The sequence below is a fragment of the Phoxinus phoxinus genome (genome assembly GCF_949152265.1).
Source record: "Phoxinus phoxinus genome assembly, chromosome: 23".
Lineage (NCBI taxonomy): Eukaryota > Metazoa > Chordata > Actinopteri > Cypriniformes > Leuciscidae > Phoxinus > Phoxinus phoxinus.
The window spans coordinates 9177995-9202873 of record NC_136898.1 but is presented as its reverse complement, the minus strand read 5'-3'; the positions used below and the strand labels follow the sequence as shown (position 1 = coordinate 9202873).

Genomic DNA, 24879 nt, shown 5'->3' with positions numbered 1-24879 from the left:
TAAAGCTAAAGTGTGTAATTTCTGTGGCAAAAAAACTCAAACCATTGTTTGAACAGAAGTTGATATGCACATCAAACAAACAGACCTGCAGTGTTTACACTGCTCAAATGGCTTACTTATATTTTTGTCTCCATTATTAAGACCGAATAAGAGAAAGTATTTAAACATTCATTAAAAAATACACACCTCACCTTTAAAATGGTTTCAAAGCACAAAGAAAAAGGCAGAATGTGCATCTCAGTGCACTACCATTCAAAAGTTTGGGTTCAGTAAGATTTTTGTCATCGGATGCCCATTTTCCACAAGTTGGTATGATTCTTTAGGGTCTTCATGTAAAGTTTGTAACATACGTAACATAAAACAACACCCTTTTTACCTCCTCAAAAACAGCTCTGTTCACAGCGACCCGTTTCGGTGCATGTCTCTTTAAATGATAATGAGCAACTGCTCACCCCACCCCTCTCTTCCATGGGGCGTGTTGACACAAGACATAAAGTGCTGCCTTGATGGAAAGTGTACAAATAGCTAAGGGCGGAAATATGCTAATACGGGACAGTCCGTCAGCGGTTTTGGGCGGAGCATGAGCAATATGACATCATATTGCTCAGAAAATCCAAACGGCTTGATTATTGAGCGTTTAGACTTTTTGAGGATTAAAAAAAGTGAATGGATTTTTTTTTCATTGTATGGTGGTTGTGTCCACACACTGCAAAGACACATTTATATGCAAACATCATATAAAAGTGAATATTGCATCCGATAACCCCTTTAAAGAAATGAATGGTTATATTTAGTAAAAAGCACTGGGTGTACATGTCTGAATGTTAGACACTGAACACTGTGGAATAGGGTTGCCACCCGTCCCTTAAAATACGGAATCGTCCCGTATTTACAAGTAAGATGATGCGTCCCGTATCAAATCAATAAGGGACGCGATTTGTCCCGTATTTTACATTAGGCCCACATATAGTTGAATAAAAACATAAGGATTTTGCAGTATGGATAATACTAATAGCAAATATAAAGAAATCAATTTCTTAGTAGAGAAGCTCATTGCGTGATTGCATTTTAGCGTCTTTGTTTCTATAGCGACTGAGTCTCGTGAACATGCGCTGTAAACCTGCACGTTTTTTAACCCCTTGTAGCGCGCTGTTCGGGTCTTTTCGACCCCAAATGACGTTTGCTGAAATAAATAAAACATTATATTTGTCCAAATGATGTGAGACTTTGCACGGTTGACAACACTTTCTACATCTACAAAAAAATTAAATAAATTTGAATAATATCTGTTTTTTATGTTAGTGTGGGGGGAAAAAGTCACACTTGTGTTGTTTCAACAAAATGTCATTTTGAAACATAATAGTTTTTTTTTTTTTGGATTTATAGTTTTAGGAGGATTTATTATATTTTTTTTACTTTAGGCTATATAAATAAATATTTTTTAAACAAAAACAGTAAAAAAAAAAAAGTTAAATTCACTTTATAAAAAACCCACATTTCTAACGTTCATGGATATGGATAATTTGACATGGTTTAGTGTAAGATTTTTGCCCATCTTTTTGGAAAATGCTGTTTTAAAAGTAAAGAAATTATCACTTTAGTAGATGGCTGCAGAGCTACACCATTTGCTATTTGACTAAAATACATATTTTCAATAGCTTTTAGTTGGATTCATATCTACATATTATGTGGGGGGGGGGGGGGGAATGGGTGTCCCTTATTTTGCCACACTGAAGGTGGCAACCCTACTGTGGAAGGTGTATTTTTACTTGTTGTATTACTTTTTTCTTTTTGTGTGTGTGTGTGTGTGTGGGTGTGTATTACTATGTATGTGTTTTGTATTGTATTATGGATCCCTCTGGGTCTGAAAATAAAGTATCAATAAAACTGTGACAGTAAAGACTTTTACATTGATACAAAATAAAAAAAGAATGATTTCTAGTCATCAGAAAATCATGAAAAAAACGTATCACGGTTTCCACAAAAGTATTAAACACCAACTTTTTAAGATTTATAATTTAGTTTATAAAAATATAGTTTCTTGAGCACCAAATCAGGATATTAGAATGATTTCTGAGGGTTCATGTGACACTGAAGACTGGCGTAGTGATGCTGAAAATTCAGCTTTGCCATTACAGAAATAAATTAAATTGTAAAATATATTAAAATAGAGAACAATTATTTGAAATTGTAATCATTTTTCACAATTTTACAGTTTTTGCTGTATTTTTTATTAAATAAATACAGCCTTGGTGAGCAAAAGCAAACTTTCAACAAAAACAAAGTATTTTACCGACCCCAATCTTTTGATATTATGTGTGATGTGACTTTAATCAAGGCATAGGTTCTAGTAAAAGTGTTTTTCTCTTCTCAGTGTGTTGTGTAGCAGTGAGGAACTGTCTGGAGTGCAGACAGAGGCAGAGAGACAGAGGCAGCAAAACCTCCCTGCCAATCAGCAAGACCCAGGAGAACCTACAGACTGCAGCGTCCGCCAGCAAGGTTATACACTCAAACACCTGCACAAACACCTTCTAGAGAGTCTCTGAAAACACATCGGAAACGCATAGTGTGACTTGTATGCAATATGCAATTATTGTGTATGTAATTCAACAGGAAGTACGCATACCGCAGTATAACGCATGATTTCTCCCTCTCTGCCGCAGACTGTCATACAAAATGTTCCGCGTAACCTTTCCCCCATCAAAGACCCAGACAGACTGTTGCAGGACGTGGACATCAATCGTCTCCGAGCCGTCGTCTTCAGAGACGTGGTGAGACACTCACTTACCTGAGCCGGAGCAAAGCGTGTATGTTAACGTGAACAGAATGATTGTTAACTGTGCTGTGCGTTCAACAGGATGACAGTAAACAGGCTCAGTTTCTGGCTCTAGCCGTGGTCTACTTCATCTCCGTCCTCATGGTGTCCAAATACCGGGACATCCTGGAGCCACAACGGGAGATTTGCAGGTCCAGCAGCCTATCAGGGAGAAGCATTCGACAAGAGATTAATTCACCCACCAGCACAGGTGAGCTTACTGACTTGGCATCTGCAGTCATTACGGGTGTGTGACCTTGTTGCACTCAGTAGTATGTATTTTTAGTCGTTTACCACTTAAACACCCCACAAATGCTAATAAGTGTTCATCACACAGTCAAACATCTTCCACTTTTCATAACAGTCTCCGATTATCTACGCTATATAGTCACACAGTGCATCCCGCAGGGAGGATTTCAGCAATTTAAGTGTGCAAGACATTATTGCAAAGCTTTATCGGAGTGTGATTTTGAATTAATATTCAGGTGGGAATCTGAAATGTTTCTGTAATTCTCATTTTGGCATGTAAACTATTGGTCAAAAGTTTTGAATAATTGTGATTTAAAAATAATAAAAAAGTGTATGTTTTGTAAGAAGTCTTGCGTTTACCAAGGCTGCAACTAAGGCACAAAAATACAGTGAAAGGTTATATTGGAGTAATGGCTGCTGAAAAATTAGGCTTTGCCATCACAGGAATAAAATGCATTTTAAAATATATAACGGATAATTTAAATTCGAATACTACTTAACAATATTTTTATTGTATTTTTGATCAAATAAACGCAGCTTTGGTGAGCATTAAGGGTGTAACAATATATCGTCGTGTCACAATATATCGCAATACAAAAATGCAACAATATGTATTGTGGATAATGACAATCTGTATTGTGTATAGTTTACCCAAAATGAAAATTACTGTGTGAGAAAAATAATTAAAGTTCACAGAGTTTTGGTGTCAGTACTACATTAAACTACTATATATAATGTAGAATTTAATGTATAATAATGCAATGGGGTAAAATTTGTGTGTCCTGATAATGCCATATGTCTTATGTTACCAGTAAAAAGTGGCCATGTATCTAGCCAGTGACAGAGTGCAAGCATATTCGTCTAAAATGATTCTATATTTTCAGCTTCAGAATGATGAATATTTTTTATTGTGGTGTCACCATTGTCACCAAGTCCAAGCCTATTCATTTTCACCCCCATGTAATACCAAATTCAGTATTTTAATCAACAGTACATTTTATTTTTAACCTTTTATCATGTGTCTTGGAGTATTGCAATAATATTGTATCATGAGTTCAGTATCGTGATATGTATTGTGACATGAGGGTATTGTTACACCCCTAGTGACCATATAAGGATTCTTTCAAAAACATAAAAAATCGTAATTATTACAAACTTTTGACTGGTAGTGTATGTGTGTGCAAACTGCAGAGAACCCGTCCTCCTTCTCAGATGGTGTTCGTGGAGACCGACTGGCTGCCACCCCTCTGGAGGATCTCCCGCTGGAGGGCTCGCTGCCTCACACTGACTCCGGCATCGGGGACGAGCAAGTCACCAGTGCTTTCAACGGCTCCGAGCTGGGTGTAGACTCCAGCGGGTTGGGCGGGAACTCTGGAGGCCCAGACGTCATGAGCGAGTTGCTGTGCACTCTGTCGTCGGAGGTGAGGAAGTCCCGCGAGTCCCTGCTGGAGTCGCCTCCTGGCGTGGAGGTTCTGAAACCGGCCGCCTCCATCTCCAGCATCAGCCAAGCCAGCAAGGGAATCAATGTGAGGGAGATCCTGAAGAGTTTGGTGGCCGCACCGGTGGAGGGGGCAGAGGCAGGGCCCGAACCCCAGCCGTACCACCCTGACCCTGCCCTAAAGAGGGAAGCTGCGGCTATGCTGCCCATGCAGTTCCACTCGTTTGACAGGTGGGCGGCTCTAGTGTCTAGCACATCAAAATAACACAAGGTGTATTATGCTTATCTGTCATGTACATGTCCTGTTAACTTATTAACACACATTAATGTTTAATAATATATATCAATATTTTTAATATACATACATATATATATGTATATATTATATATAATGATAATATATTATATAATATTAAGAAATAATTAAATAATATTTCAAATATGCATATATTTTAAAATGTTTTTTAAAGGGGTCATGACATGTTTTATTTTATTTTATTATTATGTTCCCTTAGGTGCACATATAGTATTAGTATTACTATAGTTTTTTTTACAAAAAACTTTTAAAATGTAGTGATTTATGACCTTTTCCCACCCTGTTTCTCATCCTCTGATTCAAACAGTCTGTTTTGGGGGTGTTTCCCCTTTAAGAGTTCAGTGTTAACACCCACTGTTATGATTGGCTAACGTCAGTGCATCAATTATTAACGCCCCCAGCCAGAACATTTGCGGATTTGGCGTATTTAAAAAGTAGTTTAAAGTTTTAAACACATTACTTACAGTTTGCGTCGTCGTTGTTGAGCCCAGAATAGTCGGCACGGACTTTGAGCAACAGTTTTCTGGCAAAGCCAGCATCATTTTGTATATAATATTAAGATATAACTTAGTAATATTAATAATTTATATATTTTAAAATGTTTTTAAGATAAATTATATAAATAGAATTAAAAAATGTATATACAATATAATATTAAAATATCATTTAGTAATATTGATAATATACATATATTTTAAAATGTAATTTTTTTTACATACCTAAACAGTATAATATATAATAAAGTAACAAAAACCCAAAACCCAGAATGATTGAATTACATCATTAGCAATGCTTTATGGGATGAGCACACTCGGATATTGGGTACAAAAATTTAAAATTTTCTGTAAATATATGTATACCTAGTTATATTTATATTTACATTTCTTTTACTTTGTCATCCTTCTTAGATTCGTTTTTTTCTGAGCAGTTTGCAATGCATTTTCGGTTCACTTCTCTTTGAAGCATATATATTCTGCCATGGACTTTAACCAAAATTACATATTTTAGGCCACCTGCCCTTTGAAACAGCTTTTGCTATGAAAGTGTGCTTACGGTGCCTTAAATACTTCCTACGGAGGCAGCGACTACATTTTGGAAAAGAGCGATTGAACCATTAAATCACTCATAAATCAATGCGGTAACACTCACATGTGGTCCATCAAGACGTCTTGAGAACAAATGAAAACGTCACCTCAATTACACATACGAAAGCACAAGATGTTCCTCTCATTATTAATGCAATCCGTTTCTCTGTGTCTAGCTCCTCATTACCGCACAGGCGTCCGCAGAAATGCCAGTGGCTCTGTGCAATAGTGTGCTCAGGGCTCAAGAGACTGACTGGCTTAGTGTGTGGGATCCACTGATACTCTACGGCACAAACTAAAGCCCCTTCGAACATCGATCCTCTTTGTTCTTCCCAATTAAGAGAACCTGATGAATAAATTATACATAAGATTATGCTGTTCATCATTTACAGGCTCCTTAAATATCAATAATTCATTAGGACAGGTGAATATATTATCAGACAATCCTTTTTTCACCCTGAATGGGCTGAAATGGTTTGACTCCACCAAATATCCGGATAGCAATCAAACAGATTTGAGTGTATACAAGGTGCATACACTTGAAATGAATAAGTTTATTCTGCAAGGATGCATTAAACTGATCAAAAGTGACAGTAAAGACATTTGTAAAGTTACAAAAGATTTCTATTTTAAATAAATGCACCAAATCAGCATATTAGAATGATTTATGAAGGATCATGTGACACTGAAGAGACTGAAGTAATGATGCTAAAAAAATCACTATTAAATTGTAATAATATTTCAATGTTTTTGTTTTTACTGTATTTTTGAGAAAATAAATGCATGTGAGTTTAAGAGACTTACTTAGCAGACCTTGTAACAGTAGTGTATACACAAGTGTTTGATTTTGGGTGTAAAACAAGTATTTGTTTAAGATTTTGACCTTGTGGGGACATTTTTTGGTCCCCAAGAGAAAAATGGCTTACTGTATAAATCTTATTATCGGTATATGATGTTTTTTGAAAGTGCAGAAAGTTTCTGTGATGGTAGGGTTAGGGGATTGAATATACAATTTGTACAGTATAAAAATCATTATGTCAATATGAAGTCCCCGTAAAACATGGAAACTCAACGTGTGTGTGTGTGTGTACTCACAGGAGTGTGGTGGTGCCCGTTAAGAAGCCCCCTCCAGGAAGCCTGGCTGTGAACACAGTAGGTACACCCACCACCGGTGGAGTGCCCTCATCAGGAAGTACGCCCAATATCTTTGCTGCTGCCACGGCAACACCTAAAAGCATGATCAACACAACAGGCGAGTCTTCCTGAATATTACCTAAGATCATCTTACGACGTACTAGTCACACGAGAGTGTATATGTTACATTTTGTCGGGTTATATGTTCATGTGATGTCTGTATACCATTAAATTTGGGTGGTTATTCGGTGATATTACTTTTTGTGATGTGTTGATGTTTTTTCCATTTGGTCATGTCATGGACTTTCATAATTTTAAATTCTATTTTTCTATATTTGTAGTGAGTTTTCTACATTTGATATAGTTAGGCATGTTTGGTAGCACTATATACAAATGAATCCCAAGGATTTTTTTTTTAGGATAGTCAGTAAACTTTCCTTGTGCTTAATCAGTCCTTCCTAATGCGCCTCGTCCGTTATGTCTTACAGGTGCCACTGACTCTGCCTCTTCCTCATCCTCCTCTTCATCAAGCTTTGTGAACGGTGCCACAAGTAAAAATCTCCCAGCGGTGCAGACCGTTGCACCCATGCCTGAAGATACAGTGGAAAACATGAGGTACACACATACACACACACACTCAGCCTTTTCTCTTCCACCCCGTGCTCTCCCTCACTTTATCCAGTTGCTTAAAACCCCAAATCATGCATTATGACCTCACTTCCTGCACTTTTTTTTGGCAGCCATACTTCCTCCTATGATTCCCATAATCCATTATTTCCTTTACTATCTTTCCCTTTTGCCTCCTCTCTACACTTTCCCTACATCTATCTGTGTATCTTTGTAACCACCACACACATCCACAGATTCCCTCATACTGAGGTCTCTGTGCGTTTCTAAAGATGCACTTTAAGGTACTGATACCTTGAAGTCTATTTCCTGCCAAATATGGATGGGTTCATCTATTCTAATTTGAATGCAACAGAATTGATTTAGCTCATTTTTGTGTCTTTGCATGTATGACACGGAAGCTTTGGGGCTCAATCATCCTTCGATTTGGCACAGATCAACACACAGGGATTACGTCACACTATAGACTAAGAGCTGCAGTGAATGCCTGTACAGTCATTACTGTCTGTTTGTGCCCATTTGTATTGCAGTGCCTTTTGTGAAGTGGACCAGTGTCCACTGCGAACCAGGCTGACGCCTCCTGAACTCAAATCCTTTAGTTCGCTGACAGGATTCCAAACAGCCCCCAGAGATGCAGGACAGTTTCTTAGGCAAGGAAGCTTGAACTGGCCCCCTTACCCAGTGCTTACCAGCTTTACATTCCTTTCTTCCTGTCTTTTTTCTCTCTCTCTCTCTCTATCTCTTTCTGCCTCTTTTTCTCTCTTTCCTGGTGGATGTGAGTTTTCAAGCTGGCCAGCTACACCACCGCTGCTGCTTTCATTCGTAACGGTTCTGCTAGATTTGATTCTGTCTTTGTTGTACATATTTACACTGTCCAAACCAGGTATGACACGATAAAGCTTCAAGCGTAAAAAATTAAATCTCTTCGATTTGAATGTTTTTTTTTACCCTTAACAAGCCATAATGTGCCCCGTGTTGTTTTTGTATTTTTTTTCGGATTTCATTTTATTTGCAGTTTAAGTGTTAGTAATTTTTTATATGCTTTTCTTTTCTTTTCATTTTATTAATTTATTTTTGTTTCCCTTTGGCTTTTTTTATAGTAATTATAGTACTTAAACTATTTAATTTTATTCAGTTTTAGTTTTAGTCAGCAATAACAACACTGTAATGTGCAACTAAACATTTTGCTTGCTTTCTATTTTCATTGCATTATGCTGGGTAGCTCCGCCCAATGCGAAATCTCATTGGTCCACTTCTCTGTGTTTTTTGCTGCGTTCACATATGTGTGAGGACCCTATTGGAATTGCTCCGTTTATTATTATTATAATTATTTGCTGTAATTACATGATAATATGGGATTCTACTTTTGAGTCGTACATAATTTGCTATGGCAATATTCAACAAAAATAGTTGACCTAGAAAGAGAACCAGCTGCTGCCATTTTGGTTGTTTTTACATGACCGGTTCAACAAAGAAGTGAAAAGTTTTTACTACAATCAACTGGTATAGTATTGTAGCTCATGCATAATGTGAATGCAGCATAAACATTAAATATGCTCTGATTGGCTCTGATTTTCAGTATGTGTACTGAAAAGTATCTGCATTACACCTGGTGAGGATTTAATGTGACATAAGTTCATTGATAATCCATAAAAAGCATACATGCTTCAAACGAGCAGTCATATTTACGAATAAACTTGACAGAATCAACCCTGCTAGCTCACCGTTTCGGTAGACATTGTCATTCATAAAGTCATTCCTCGTTTGTCCTCAGACCTTTATCTCTGATTTCTTTTTCTCATGAAACCTTTCACACTCACCCTAGCCTGGTGTCATTTGCATCCCTGGCGCTGCAGTTGTAGTCCTAGTGCAGGTTGACACAGCTTGTACATGTAGCTAAGCGCAGTGGCACTTATGGGTGATGTGTGCATATAACAGGGGGATGATAAGTTAAGCATTTGCTCTCTCTGCCTCCCTGTGGTTGAATTTCTGTAGGATGGCTTTAATCCAGTAGTAACTTTGTCACATACTAACCAGCTGGAATTGAAAGGAAGTGTGATTTTTGAACTGGTCTCTGTATTTTGGAGCTAATCGGACCTTCTTTCGTGTCTCTTTCTGTCTTTCTTTTCCCACCCGCAGTATCACGACTAAATTGGAGCGTGCGCTAGAGAAGGTGGCCCCCTTGCTGAGGGAGATCTTTGTGGATTTCGCCCCCTTCCTTTCGCGGACTCTGTTGGGCAGTCATGGGCAGGAGTTGCTCATAGAAGGTACAGGTGCTGTATAGTGCTCCTTTTCCTCTCTACCTGGTGTCTCTGTGGAGTCCCTCACTGTCTGCTGTGTGTGTGTCCACTGGCTGCCTCATACACACACAATTGTGCGAGTGCATGGACCCAGAGCAGGTATGAGAACAACAGAACTGCTTAGGATCAAAGCATGTTCAAAATGTAGACTTACTAGACCTTAACACACTGAATTGGATGCTGAATCCAACATTGAGGAAGTGTTTTAAATAATGCGTAATACAAATTATATTCTAACACTGTACAATAAAGTCCATTTGTTAATATTAGTAAACAATAAAAAACGTATGCAATTATTTATCTTAGTTCATATTAATTTCAACATTAGGGCTGGGCAAACCATTTTTTTTTCAGATTTCTCGGGGGGGGGGGGGTTTTATGTGGTCAATTCGTTATCGATTCTCAAAAAAGCCACAAATCTATATTTTTTCCTTATGTATTTCTGCAAACATTGAACATTGACGTTAATCTTATTACTAGTCTTCTCCACTAGACGTCATCCTCTTATTTACCTTGCACGATATTACAGTGGGACCCATTCAGTGCTTAACATGGCGGATACAGTGCCTTTCATCGTGAAAGACGTTCTGGACAGTTGAACTGTCATTGTTGCGATCGTGCCAGTGCTTTATGGTCACAAAAGTTTATCATTTGCACGCGTTTTCAAGCCTTGTCAATTTAAGCATTCAAGCGAAAGCGAACTCATGCGCGTCTCAGACAGCGTGCAAATAATAAAATGAACTCGTCTCCCTGCATTTAAACGGTCAAATTCACACATTTATCTCAAAATTCCCGCCTTTGCGAGTATCCAAGTGAACAAGTGAAAGAATGCGCGTGTATCATTATATTGGATCCATGCATTAATCTTAAAGTGACAGTCTATTAATACGTTTTCAAAACTATAATAAGGATTAAACTTTATTTAATTTGTACAGTGAAGATTATATGCAGTGTTATTTTACATATGAATACTTAAATTGAGTTTCTGTACCTAAGAACTACTGTTAGACGTACCAGAAAAACCTTAAATTACCTTATTTATTACAATACGAGTTTACATGGATCAAACTAAAAAATTAACTAATGTTAATAAATACAGGAACAAATGTATTGCTCATTGTTAGTTCATGAAAGTTGCATTAACTAACAGTAACAAAGGGGACCTAATTGTAAAGTGTGAACAATTATATATAATTAACTCCACCATGCTAAATATTTATGCAGAAAGTTGCGGTTCAACCTTTTTTCAACCAGAAATTCAAACATTTTTCAGTTGAATTAAATTCGTTTGAATTTTAATTTTTCCTTTTTCTTTTTTTACGCAACATTTTATGTGTCAGAAAATTATATATTTATATTTTTCATTAGGCATTTTCTTTATAGCAAAATATGCAACAAAAAAAACGCATATAAACAAATAATTGTTTTTAATTTGCAATAATAGCTGCCCCAGTATGTCAGGTGCTAATTCTGTCAAATAGACAACTTTTGGACTCACTCCAGGCCTGGTCCATCAGGCCATCTTTACTGTTGAGTCCTGAGAGGACGCCCTTTCTTCATTTCGTCTGAAATCAACGGAAGCCCTAAATTTGAAAATCCAGATCTAGAGTGATTGACTTTTGCTTCTTGTTCCACCGCTGTCTTTTGTCCTCCTCTCCTCTCCTCTCCTCTCCTCTCCTCTCCTCTCCTCTCCTCTCCTCTCCTCTCCTCTCCTCTCCTCTCCTCTCTCCTCTCCTCTCCTCTCCTCTCCTCTCCTCTCCTCTCCTCTCCTCTCCTCTCCTCTCCTCTCCTCTCCTCTCCTCTCCTCCCTCTTTATTGAATCCTCTCCCTCCCTGCCCTCGCTGTTGTCCTGTCAGGCTTTAATGTCTGTGCTCTCACCTTGTCTTGACCTCCTCACAGTTTAATGTTTGTCTGTTTTTGTCGTCTAATTAAAGCAGAACTATGTGTTAATTAGAAAAAAATATCAGATGTATCACTTAATAGTGTCATTTTATGTTACACACATGTACAGTGGGGTTCAAAGGTCTGCACTGAATACCTGGGATTTAAAATTCAATTTAAACCTAGAAACACACTAACTAACACCTTTAGGATTTTAGACAAATGATTTTTGCACATTTGGTCTTTCTTTTGGAACCCACTGAGATTTATTCACATCTCTTATGTGACATATGCATGCTAAAATCTGTTTTGTCAATGCACTGCTACAGGTTTAGTTTGTATGAAGTCCAGCACATCGGTAGTGGAGCTTGTCATGCTGTTGTGCTCACAGGTGAGATTTCTCTCTTTATTCTCTCCTATCATTCCATTTATACTTCCTTTTATTCTTCAGACTTAAGTCCACCAAAGAGCCACTAACTTTCACTATTTTCTACCACCACTACATGATTAATACAGCACAGGTTACATTCAAATTTCAAATCAAATAAACTACATTTAAACAGCTCAAAATCTTGGAAAGGGTCACAGTGCTGCAACATTCTCATGAGCCTCTTTTGAAGCTAGTCTAAGCTGGACCGAAACAGGATCCGATTTCAGACCCACCCTACAGTGTGCTGAAGTCAGCGCGGATATCACTGCATACTTTTAAACCAGACCCATTAGCTTACATTTGTGCATCCAGGAGGTCCAAAACAACTAACATTGCATTCAGTTTGTACAATTTAGCAGTTCATGCATTCCCTTGGAATCGAACCCAAGACCTTTACTAACACTATGCTTTACTGTCTGAGCTACAGGAATGCTTCTTTAGCTTCCAATTACATCTCTAAACTTCAAGTGTTAAGAATCTAAAAGCATTCCTGTTGTTACAGTGTTTAGAAGTGAAGAATTTTCACTTACCTTTAAAACACTCCATGAAAATCCACTGCGGTCCATACTTGCCATCGATCTACATGAGGAGAAATGTCACTTTTCTTACCACTAATCGAACATTTCAAAACAAAATGATCATACAGCTACATCTGGATGTTAGTTTCTAATACTAGGAACCCCACTGAACCTCTGAACTCTCCTAAAAGATCTAGGTTTCTGACTGCAGCATCTCAGCAGGCTTCCTCTGCCTTCAAAGTTGGAGGTTTAGGGTGTAGCAGTGGCCCATGCAATGTTTGATGCCCTCTCATCCTCCTCTCCCCTCCCTCTCCTCTATTTCCCGTCATCACTCCATCAGCACATATAGTATTACTGAAGCTCCAGGCCCTCCATTAGTGGCTCAGGGGATGAAACTGTACCCTAAATATTGATTGGCAGGAAGCAGAAGGTAATGGGAGCTGACTGTGGCGTGTCCTTCTAGAAGCATCCGCAGCTGATGCTAAGTGCATTCTGCCTCTCTTTCTCAATAATCACTCTCTTATGTGGCAAAGAGCCAATCAGGAAAGATCATCAGTACGTCTCTTCAGCAACCACACCAGGCGCCTATATCATCCACTCTGAAAATAGACACAAAAAATGTCTTTATTATCATAAAAATATGCATAAATCAGTAGAATTTGAGCAATTTGCTCGTTGCATATTTAGAATTTCAGGAATGCGTTTTTGCTTTTAGCACAATCATTTTTTATTTAGCTCCATAATGGTTATTTTGTGGTGTTTCAGGAATGGCAGAACTCAATACAGAAAAACGCAGGACTTGCGTTCATTGAACTTATTAATGAGGGGCGGTAAGTGTTTTTTAAAGGAATTTTAAAGTCACATTTCATACCAAAAACAATGTACACTTCTTCCATGTGGGTTTCTGTGAGATCTGGTGCAATATATTGGAAGGAGATGCTCATTATGCAAAATTATACAAAAATAAGAGTATTCATATTTGGTTTATGCTGTTAGAATGAAGGCTATCAGTGCCATTTAAATATTTCAAGTGTTTTTTGTTTCAGGCTTCTGTGTCACGCCATGAAGGATCACATTGTCCGTGTCGCCAATGAGGCTGAGTTTATCCTCAACAGGCAGAGAGCAGAAGATGTTCACAAACATGCCGAGTTTGAGGTCAGTCAGTCTATGTGGATCACTGTGCCACGGGTTCATGGTTAATAGCTTATCATACATGAAGTTTAAAAGGGACTCATTTCCTTTGCTCTTCCTCAATAGTCCAACTGTGCCCAGTACGCTGCAGACAGGAGGGAAGAGGAGAAGATGTGTGATCACCTGATCAGTGCCGCCAAGCACAGAGATCACGTGACTGCAAACCAGCTGAAACAGAAGATCCTCAATATTCTGACCAATAAACATGGAGCGTGGGGAACCATGTCACAGAGGTTCACAATCTCACAGTTTCCTGTTAACCTTTACTTCTGGAATTTCTGTTTCTCCCTCTTGCTTTCTGGCCATTCATCGCCTCTTCTTCTTCTCTCTCTCTCTCTCTCTCTCTCTCTCTCTCTTTACCACCTCAGTCAGCTGCATGATTTCTGGCGTTTGGACTACTGGGAGGATGACTTGCGCAGGAGGCGGAGATTCGTACGCAATGCCTTTGGCTCCACCCACCCGGACGTGGCTCTCAAATCTCTGGAGGAATACGGTCAGCCACAACACATCCTTAACCCCTCAATTGAATTTACAATGTCCAAATATGTCTCTTCTCCGATGATCATAGATCAGTTATGTGTGATTATTTTAATAAAACATTCACATTCTTGACAAAAAATTGTTTTGTAATATGTTTTAACTCTATGTCTGATATTATCATAGATTTATTAAACGAAAAATGTATGTAAAAAAATAAGCATTATACAATTAAATAGCATGATGATGTTTTTACTCAACATTATATTGCTGTAATTTGTACACTTATTTACCTATATTATTTTTATTATTATAGTTATAATACAGTTTGTTTTTTGTGATTTGTAACAAACTAATTAGTAAATTTTTGTCATAGTTGTGATATGTACATATTAAAACAAATAGTGTGACACAGTATATATATATATATATATATATATATACACACACACACACATTTTTATCTATTTAGTTTATTATAATTAATATTATTCATTATTTTTCAACTTTTGTTAAATATAAATTTTTCTGTGCATTCTTTTAAAAGTTGTGAACAATATGTAAAAAAAAAAAAAAATATATATATATATATATAAAAAAGATAAAATGTTATATATATGTGACCCTGGACCACAAAACCAGTCATAAGGGTACATTTTTTTAAATCAAGATTTTTGGCAGGGATACAACTATTTAAAAATCTGGAAACTGAGGGTGAAAAAAAAATCTAAACATTGAGAAAATCGCCTTTAAGTTGTCCATTTATGTTCGCGATTGTGATTCATCCACTCACAAAAATAATTATTTTTATATATTTACAGTAGGAAATTTACAAAATATCTTCCTGGAACATTATCTTTACTTAAAATCTGAATGATTTTTGGCATAAAAGAAAAATCAATAATTTTGACCCACACAATGTATTGTTGGCTCTTGCCACAAATATACCAGTGCGACATGTCACATATACATTTCTTTTGTATGGACAGGCCCTGAGGAAGAAGAAGGCATGACGTCCAAGAAGTCGTTCCGCAATCATTCGGTGGTCAGTCAGAACCCAGAGACGGAGCTGATGTTGGAAGGAGATGATGATGCCGTCAGTCTGCTGCAGGAGAAAGAGATCGACAACCTTGCAGGTATTCAGCGTCGCTGCTGCACTCAATAGGCTGTTACTCACAAGCTGCCTCCTCAAATCCTACAGTAAGGGTGCCATAGCACTGCTAAACGCATGAGTCTTAAAGACCAGCCTGCACCAACAGCGCCGCTCCAGCTGTTTATGTGGAAACCATTAGTGTGCTGGTTCTTTGATGCATTGTTGATGCATGTGCTAATGTATTCAACTGTACTTTATTCCCAGTGGCTTTTCGTCCGAGGGTGTTTATCTCAAGAGGCAAGTTTGGTCTTTCAGTAAACGAGTCTGCTAATTAATGTTTCAGCCCAGAACAAGCTCCAGCCCCTCCGCCTTTTGATGCAGATCTCAACTGAATCCGCACAAGAGTGTGATTATGAGCTTAAGTGCTACATCTGATTTTGACATTGAATGTCTGAATCACTAAATTAACCAATTAACGCTTATCAAAGTAGCCACTTATTCATTATCCTAATGAACCGTTGACTGTATTTAACATATTATGGCAATTTAATCATTATTTAATTAAACGAAAAAGCTTGTTTTTCCCTTTGATTTTTCTTTTTTTACTGAATACTTTCTTAGTCAGTTGGATCAAAGAGGTCTTTTCATCTCAATGTGAAAAATGTGGGGTAAAATTCGAATGTCTCTGATCATGTTGATCTCAGATTTTCACCTGAGCTATAAATCACTAAGCTGTAGGAAAATACATATTGATAACCGAAATCAGCTGATGGCACCATTAAAATGCACATTTTTAAAGACCATTAATGGTGAAAGACTCTTTTTAAAACTAGAGGATGTTTTTACGGCATCAAACTGGTTTAGATGTAAAAACTTTGCTGGTCTTGAAAGAACTGGTCTGGAAATCTAACCATAATCACTAATCCAGGACTCAGGGTTTTTAAATGTAGAATTTCTCATTGTGTGGCGTGGTTTCTTTCAGGTCCGGTGGTTTTGAGCACGCCGGCCCAGCTCGTTGCTCCCGTGATTGTTGCTAGAGGGACGTTGTCAATCACCACAACAGAGATCTATTTTGAGGTGGACGAGGATGATCCAACTTTCAAAAAGATTGATGCAAAGGTATGTGCCACTGCCAATGTCACCCTATGAGTTATAGCCTTATTTTTGGGGCTCACATTGGAGATTAAATTTTTAATTTTACACAGAATTATTGAAGATTTTATCAGTTGACATGAATAATTATCTAGTCAGAATTTCAGGATCATATGTTGCTTCTTTGCTAACTGCAGTTCCTTTGTTTGTTTGTGTTTGTCAGGTGTTGGGGTATACCGAGGGTCTGCATGGGAAATGGATGTTCAGTGAGATCAGAGCAGTTTTTTCCAGACGCTACCTTCTCCAAAACACTGGATTAGAGGTCTTCATGGCCAACAGGAGTAAGACGTCAACATGCCAAACAGGAAAGTCAAATTGATGTTTAATTCAAGGTTTGCAAATAACACTGTTTTTTCTTTTTCATCATATCATCTCCACAGCATCCGTCATGTTCAACTTCCCAGATCAAGCCACAGTAAAGAAGGTAGTGTACAGTTTACCCCGGGTCGGCGTTGGCACCAGCTATGGTCTCCCTCAGGCAAGGTAAGGTCTTTGATGTTGTCTTTTTAAAAATTGAAACTGGCTGTGCAATATGAGTTATCAGTTCAGTTGAGGAGTGGTTCTTATTTGACTAAACATTGAAGTGTAAATGAATAGTAAATGTGCCAATGCTAATTGATCGTCCTTGTTATTTTGCTGTTTCTCCCATAGACGGATCTCTCTGGCGACGCCAAGACAGCTCTTTAAATCGTCTAATATGACTCAAAGATGGCAGCGAAGGGAAATTTCAAATTTTGAGTATCTCATGTTCCTCAACACTATTGCAGGTACGATTGTGTTTTCTTTTCTGCACAATTACATTTCCTACGATTGCAATTAATAGTTTCATCACTACAAGCAATATAATCAAACTAATAGTGATATACAAGTTACCTGCTCTCACACAGCATACCCGGTTGTTGTTTGTTTGCAGGGAGGACCTATAATGATCTGAACCAGTATCCTGTCTTCCCTTGGGTCCTGACTAACTATGAGTCAGAGGACCTGGATCTCACCTTGCCGGGGAATTTCCGGGATCTCTCAAAGGTGTGCCACTCCTGTCTAATTTAAAGCTACACAAATCACCTAGAATTTAGTATGAATCATAACAAAATGTTTAAAAATCCCCGTTTGTTTTTAGAGCCCAAGCCCTGAAAGGGCGAAGGCCCTATTGTTTTTCTTAGGATTATTATTATTATTATTTTTCTTACGACTATTCGGGCACTTTTGGGTCTCTTAACGTGCTCAAAAACTCTTGAAAGTTTGCACACGGGTCAGAACCGGGCTGAAGCTGGTACCCGGGCGTGGCAGGGGGTGTGTGCGTGCGTGCGTGCGTGCGTGCGTGCGTGCGTGCGTGCGTGCGTGCGTGCGTCTGTCTGTCTGTCTGTCTGTCTGTCTGTCTGTCTGTCTGTCTGTCTGTCTGTCTGTCTGTCTGTCTGTCTGTCTGTCTGTCTGTCTGTCTGTCTGTCTGTGTGGGGAGGGGAGGGGAGGGGAGGGCACACACACAGACAGCCCCCCCTGTGTGTGTCTGTGTGGGGAGGGGAGGGCACACACACAGACAGCCCCCCCCTGTGTGGGGAGGGGAGGGGAGGGGAGGGAGGGCACACACACAGACAGCCCCCCCCCCCCTGTCTCTGTGTGTGTGGGGAGGGGGGCAGAAAGACTCTATTAAAAATAGGTATATTTTATTTTTATTTTATTTTATTATATATATATATACAATACTGTTCAAAAGTCGAGAAGATTTTTTAAAACATCAAATTTTTGAGTTTCACCTGTACTGTATATATTAGTCATTTGGTTAGTATAATAACAGAATTCCGTTCTCTCTTTCCTGTTAATGTAGCCAATCGGAGCTCTGAATCCAAAGCGAGCCGTGTTCTATGCCGAGCGCTATGAGACGTGGGAGGACGACGGGACTCTGCCCCATCATTACGCATCACTCTACTCCACCGCGGCGTCCACTCTCTTCTGGCTCCTCAGGATAGTGAGTCCTCACTGTAGTCCATTTTCATTGTGTTGTCTCTCGTACCTTCAAAATCTTGATTGTTTTAACGAAAAGCTCTTTATGAAACCCTAACCCACTTTCTCAATCTCACAGGAACCCTTCACCACATTTTTCTTGAATTGTAATGACAACAAGTTCGACCATCCTGACCGGACGTTTTCTGGCATCGCACGCTCTTGGCGAAGTTGCCAGAGGGACACGTCTGACGTTCGGGTGAGCTAGAGTTTGTGAGGTAAAATCTGTAACTGAGCACTGTGTTTCTGTGCTGTGAAGTCAACATGTTTGTTTGTACGACAGGAATTGATCCCTGAGTTCTACTACCTCCCTGAGATGTTTGTGAACAGCAGCGAATATGACCTGGGGCTGAGAGAGGACAGGACAGCCGTGTGTGACGTGGAACTACCAGTCTGGGCCAAAAAACCCGAGGATTTCGTTCGCATCAACAGAATGGTGAGGGATGGAAAGATTATGCGTGCATCTAAGCACCTTTGTTCAGAGAAAACCTTTGATTTTCTCAAATGCGTCAACAATTAAAGTCAGATGAGGCCAGTTCCCTGAATGGAGCCGCTCTAGATAAACTTTGAACCTCATGAAGCCTTTACAAGGCTAGTAATTTCTTTTTGAAGCCCTGATTGTTCCTCGTATTAACCCCGTTGTCCTCTGCCATGTCAGGCGCTGGAGAGTGAATTTGTGTCCTGTCAGTTGCACCAGTGGATCGATCTCATCTTCGGCTACAAGCAGAAAGGACCGGAGGCCATAAGGGCTCTCAACGTTTTCCATTACTTGTCTTACGAGGGCTCCGTGAACTTGGACACCATCACAGACCCTCAGCTCAGAGAGGTAAGACCCCTCGTCTCAGAGGTCAGTGAGCATTGATTCAACGGAGGCTGTTGATATATGAACTTGTTCTAGGGGTGTGAATCACATTAAGCTGGTTTTGATGGGTTTCTATTAGACATTGACCAGTATTGTGTTTTTTCTGAAAAGATAGTGATTTTCCCAATGCAGATTTATTATTTATTTTATTCACGTTTTATTTTATTTTAACATTTTAGTGTTTCAATCATGTATGCTGAATGAAATGCAAAACTGACTTTTATTTTAGTAAAAATTGTAAAAAAGAAATAAAACAAAATAAATAAATAAAACTACATTTTATAATAACATTGAATATTACTCGTGCTGTCAAATAGATTAATCGTGATTACATCATATTTGTGTCTTTATGTATTATTATATTTATATATATATATTATATGTTTCTGTGTGTGTTTGTATACTCTATATACACACATATTTATATATGTATATATTTGTGTGTGTGTGTGTATATGTATATACACACACAGACATGTATATAATATATATAGATATAATAATATATACACACACACATATATATTATATTAAAAAAAAAATTATCTTAGATGTAATTAATTGCGATTAATCGATTTGACAGCACTAAATATTACAGATTAAATAATAATAATTCATCTTAAAATGCTTCAATCATTCAATCATTAAAATTAATTATTGACAAAATGCTTAATGGTGATAATCTTATTTTTTTTTAACATCTCAAAAAGTCTAATAATTAATAAATTGTTTCCTGTTTACCACACAATAGTGCAGTGCTGTTGTTATTCATCAGTAGACCTGATATTACAACCGATAGAACATTGATGATCAAGATTTTTTTAACCAGTCTTTAATAGTGTCCCCTGTCAATATCCTTCTCTCCTCCGTCCAAAATGAGTGAATATGTATTTCATTTGTAAACGTGACATGCGTTTGCATGTCTGTCTGATGTGAGGCAGTTCAGATGTGTGTCGACTAAAGCTATAACAGCTTGTTTTGTGTCTCTGCAGTCCACGGAGGCTCAGATTCAGTCGTTTGGACAGGCTCCATCACAGCTGCTAATAGAGCCTCATCCTCCACGCAGCTCCGCCATGCACCTGGTGAGACTTTTTTAAAACAGCTCTTTTATTGAGATCTATATTACATCTCTTTTATCAATGATCTATATTAGATCTCTTTTAAATAGATCAATATCGTCTCTTGTTTTTAATTTATTACATATTTCATCATGATTTGTCTTTATTGCATACCTTTTATGTAGATCAGTATTACACTGTCTTCAGTAGTTGCGATGCGCCAAATTTGTATGACCTCATAAATACGAAATGCTACCACGAAGCAACAAAATCACTGGCAGGTTGTACATTAAATTCAGATTATCATAGATTTATCACATCATCACACCTGGTTTTACACCTAGCGAGGCTGCCTAGGGTTTGGATGTTATACACATCACCCAAACTCCTCCCCTTCCTGACAGTCCAAACCAACCCAAAACTGATCCTGAACTATATCCTTACCCAGAATCCTGCCTTGTGCTTTTCACCTCGTTTGCTCCGTTGTAATTTACCTTTCTAATTCCCTGTCCCTTCCTCTCTCCTTTTACTTCCCTATTTGTCCTCTTCTTCCTCCCTTCCTCTTCCTGCTCCTCTTTCTCTCTTCTGCTCATCAGTGTTTCCTTCCTCAGAGTCCTCTGATGTTCAAGGACCAGATGCAGCAAGATGTAATCATGGTGCTAAAATTCCCCTCCAACTCTCCCGTCACGCACGTGGCGGCCAACACGCTGCCTCACCTCAGCATTCCCGCTGCGGTCACGGTCACATGCAGCCGGCTGTTCGCCGTCAACCGCTGGCACAACACAGTCGGTGAGTCGCAACATAACACTTCGTCTGAGGGTCTTTATTATTGTTCGGTGCGAGTTTTTTCACAAGATTAATGGTATGTTTTGTCCAGGTCTCAGAGGTGCTCCGGGATATTCTTTAGAACAGGCTCATCACCTCCCTATTGAGATGGACTCTCTGATTGGTGAGTTTCTCCAGCTAGGTGTCCATGCGTTTTTACTCTTTACATCACTAGGGACAGTTGTGAAATTCCTTCAGGTGATAGACAGATAAAGCTTGTGTCTTTAAACTAAAGACGCTACACTCATATTACTTACGAATGGGAGAAAGTGCAACACTCAATATGGTGGAATAAGTCCCGCCTTCTAAGTGAAAGAACCAATCACCAATTGGTAAAGTGATTGGGTCATTCCAGCTGCCGGTAGAAGCTCCAGTTGCATATATGCCTGAAATTATGTGAAATATATGCTTTTTTAGCATAAGAAACAACATTTATGGGACAGTTCGTGTCAGACTTTGTTGCTGATTTGAAATATGTAATTTAAATGTGAGTGTGCCAAGCAGTTTTTATGATTTCCCCATTCAAACGGATAGGACTTGGTCTTGGATGCCTGAAATAGCAGCCTGGAGGTGTTGCAAATATGGCTGCCGAGTGAACAGACTTTCCTTGAAAGGGACTTTTTTTTAAACTCTAAATATTCACACGTAGTCTGTTTTCTTCCCCAGCCAATAACTCTGGCATTACTAAAAGGCAGATCACAGATTTGGTGGATCAGAGCATCCAGATCAACACGCACTGCTTTGTGGTGACAGCTGACAACCGCTACATCCTGGCGTGTGGTTTCTGGGACAAGAGTTTCCGTGTTTACTCCACCGAGACAGGTGCGTGTGTCTTTGCTAGCACATATAAAATACTTTCACTCTTTACTACAATGATCATGTGATGTATACGCGCTGACCTGGTCACTCTTCGTTCAGGGAAGCTCACTCAGATCGTGTTTGGCCACTGGGATGTGGTGACTTGTCTTGCGCGATCCGAGTCCTACATTGGGGGCGATTGCTACATCGTCTCCGGCTCACGAGACGCGACCCTTCTGCTGTGGTACTGGAGCGGACGACACCACATCATCGGAGACAATCCCAACAACAGTGAGCACAATGCTTTTAACCAGCTGAGCCTGTGCACGCGAGCATTGCTTTGATTAACACAACTCCATGCTCACCAAGCTGCATTTGATCACAAATACATTAGAGTAACAGTATTATTGTAAAATAGCTTTATTTTCATATTATTTTAAATGTAATTTATTCCTGTGAAGGCAAAGCTGAATGTTTTGCATCATTATTCTTCAGTGTGTCACATGATCCTTCAGAAATCATTCTGATATGATGATTCGCTGCTCAAGAGATATGTCTTATATTATTATACATTTTGAAAACTCTTGTACTGCTTAATATTTTTATATAAACCATTATGTATTTTCTCAAGATTATTTGATGTATGGAAAGCAAATATTTGAAGTTTAAATTTTTTGTAACATTATAAATGGCTTTACTGACACTTTTGATCAATTTAATTCTTCCTTGCTGAATAGAAGTATTAATTTATTTTAATAAAAAATCTTACATACCCCAAATTTTTGGTTGGTAGTGTATATGATTTCACATACATTTAATATTTGACTTGTATTGAGATTAAACAACATATATATTTCTTTCTAAATATAATAACAAACATTTCTGTTTGTAGCATTTTCTCTCTTTATTCCTTTTTTGTTGCCCACTTGCATACCTTCTTTTTGTTTTTTTTAGTTCATGAATTTTAGTAATGTGGCTGTTAATGGAGTAGATTTTTCCGATCCCAGAACCTGACCGTGTGTTGTATTGTAGGTGATTATCCAGCACCCAGAGCGGTTCTGACAGGCCATGACCATGAGGTGGTGTGTGTGTCAGTGTGTGCTGAACTGGGACTTGTCATCAGTGGGGCCAAAGGTCAGTGGGAGATGAAGCAGTCTGAATAATAGCATATCTGAAATGAGCTATTTTCAGACTAGTATTGGTTTGCAAGAGAATTCATATATAAATTCATCCTCTCATTGACGGAATTTACCGACTTTCCTTGTTTTCACTATTATACGGTAGGGGGCGCAATTATGCAACTTCTGATAGAGTTCTGAATCTCCTGATCAAAACACGTGTGAGGAAGATGCAGAAACAAGCGATCGCATATGTAATCATATGCATACTGTATGTAAAATAATGGCATCATCAACATTAAACAGCATATTATTTAAAATTGCCTAATGTTACCGAATGAGATGTCGACCCAGGACTAGCTATAGGACTGTGAAGCTTTTGGGGGTGTTAATAGACTCAATCTTTGTCTTTGACAAAAAAAAATATATATATATTTTTTTTTTTTGCTTAAAGCTGCAGTCCGGCACTTTTTTGGGTTTAAAAATATAAAAAAATACATTTTTGAAAAAAAACTTAACCAGCCAGTGTTCAAAACGATCTGCTTGCCTTACCTCGATTCAAAACGGTAAGCTTGTAATAATGATTTTAATCCCAGTGGTACTGGTGGATTTCCGCGGGAATTTCGAGCTTGTCTTTGCGTCATTACGTCACTTCTGTAGGCTACACATAGAGAAGGAGTCCCCGGCTAGCGTGTGTGGATGATGGAGGAGATTTAGCTTAGCACTTGGTATGGTGGATCCCGAAAGTTTAAAGCGACAATCACCAGTGACAACTGGAGATTCACCAGTTGTAAAACCCAAAGACTTCGGACTTCAGAGTGGCTACAGAAAATATATATTTTTCACGTTTTGACGTGATATAAGCAATCGTTAGATTTAATCAGCATGATATAGCTACTGCAATGCTTCCCCCCACCCCCCGAATTTGGTCAGAACAAAAGTGAATGTTACTTACTTGTTCAGATGACATTTTCCGATGAAAATTCTAATGTTGACACTTTCAAAAAGTATACTCTGAGATTGCTGATGATGACAGTACAGTATCCACAGCGACGCGGCAGCCTCAATACATTGTGTTCATCCGCGCTGTTTCATGCCGATTTACTACCCACGCACAGTTAATAATTCCGCGAATAACTGCAATTGCAGATTTCTAACAGAGATGGCGACAAAGAGGAAAAACGACGGACTGCAGCTTTAAAATATTACATTTATTTTGAAACGTACCCACATTCAAGTGTTGATAAAAAAAAGAATGCATTAAGCTAGAATAAAACTTTATTTATTTTTTTCTAAATCAGAGGGTCTGTTCTTTCTTTTGATGTATTGCATGTTCAGACATTCATACAACAAAATATTCTGGGGGCCATGAAACTTGTGAAAATGACCAAAAACGCTGGCAGGGAAAGAGTTAAAGATTGTTATTTACGATTTTTTTAAACGATTATTATTTTCTTATTTCTCAATTATTTAAATGTCTGTGTTTGCGGTCTAATGACAGAATTGATCTG

At 38.4% G+C, this 24879-nt stretch overlaps 1 protein-coding gene across 2 annotated transcripts in view; it reads left to right on the top strand.

The window, feature by feature from the left end:
• The window catches only part of nbeaa (neurobeachin a), a 43837-nt gene that overhangs the window by 16573 nt on the left and 2385 nt on the right, over positions 1 to 24879 (top strand). The window contains exons 15-43 of one of the 2 annotated variants that reach the window (XM_079600754.1): positions 2375 to 2499; positions 2664 to 2771; positions 2858 to 3026; positions 4256 to 4733; positions 7001 to 7155; positions 7526 to 7652; positions 8195 to 8314; positions 9804 to 9931; positions 12175 to 12236; positions 13559 to 13623; positions 13840 to 13948; positions 14051 to 14217; positions 14353 to 14477; positions 15451 to 15597; positions 16537 to 16673; positions 16870 to 16987; positions 17087 to 17189; positions 17358 to 17473; positions 17620 to 17732; positions 18532 to 18672; positions 18787 to 18906; positions 18991 to 19143; positions 19366 to 19533; positions 20562 to 20651; positions 21224 to 21416; positions 21505 to 21576; positions 22119 to 22274; positions 22371 to 22541; positions 23283 to 23384. In XM_079600754.1, the coding sequence (XP_079456880.1) occupies positions 2375 to 2499; positions 2664 to 2771; positions 2858 to 3026; positions 4256 to 4733; positions 7001 to 7155; positions 7526 to 7652; positions 8195 to 8314; positions 9804 to 9931; positions 12175 to 12236; positions 13559 to 13623; positions 13840 to 13948; positions 14051 to 14217; positions 14353 to 14477; positions 15451 to 15597; positions 16537 to 16673; positions 16870 to 16987; positions 17087 to 17189; positions 17358 to 17473; positions 17620 to 17732; positions 18532 to 18672; positions 18787 to 18906; positions 18991 to 19143; positions 19366 to 19533; positions 20562 to 20651; positions 21224 to 21416; positions 21505 to 21576; positions 22119 to 22274; positions 22371 to 22541; positions 23283 to 23384 (4038 nt within the window). Of the gene's footprint in view, positions 1 to 2374; positions 2500 to 2663; positions 2772 to 2857; positions 3027 to 4255; positions 4734 to 7000; positions 7156 to 7525; positions 7653 to 8194; positions 8315 to 9803; positions 9938 to 12174; positions 12237 to 13558; positions 13624 to 13839; positions 13949 to 14050; positions 14218 to 14352; positions 14478 to 15450; positions 15598 to 16536; positions 16674 to 16869; positions 16988 to 17086; positions 17190 to 17357; positions 17474 to 17619; positions 17733 to 18531; positions 18673 to 18786; positions 18907 to 18990; positions 19144 to 19365; positions 19534 to 20561; positions 20652 to 21223; positions 21417 to 21504; positions 21577 to 22118; positions 22275 to 22370; positions 22542 to 23282; positions 23385 to 24879 lie in introns of both variants that reach the window. The other variant, XM_079600753.1, reaches the window with a different exon arrangement.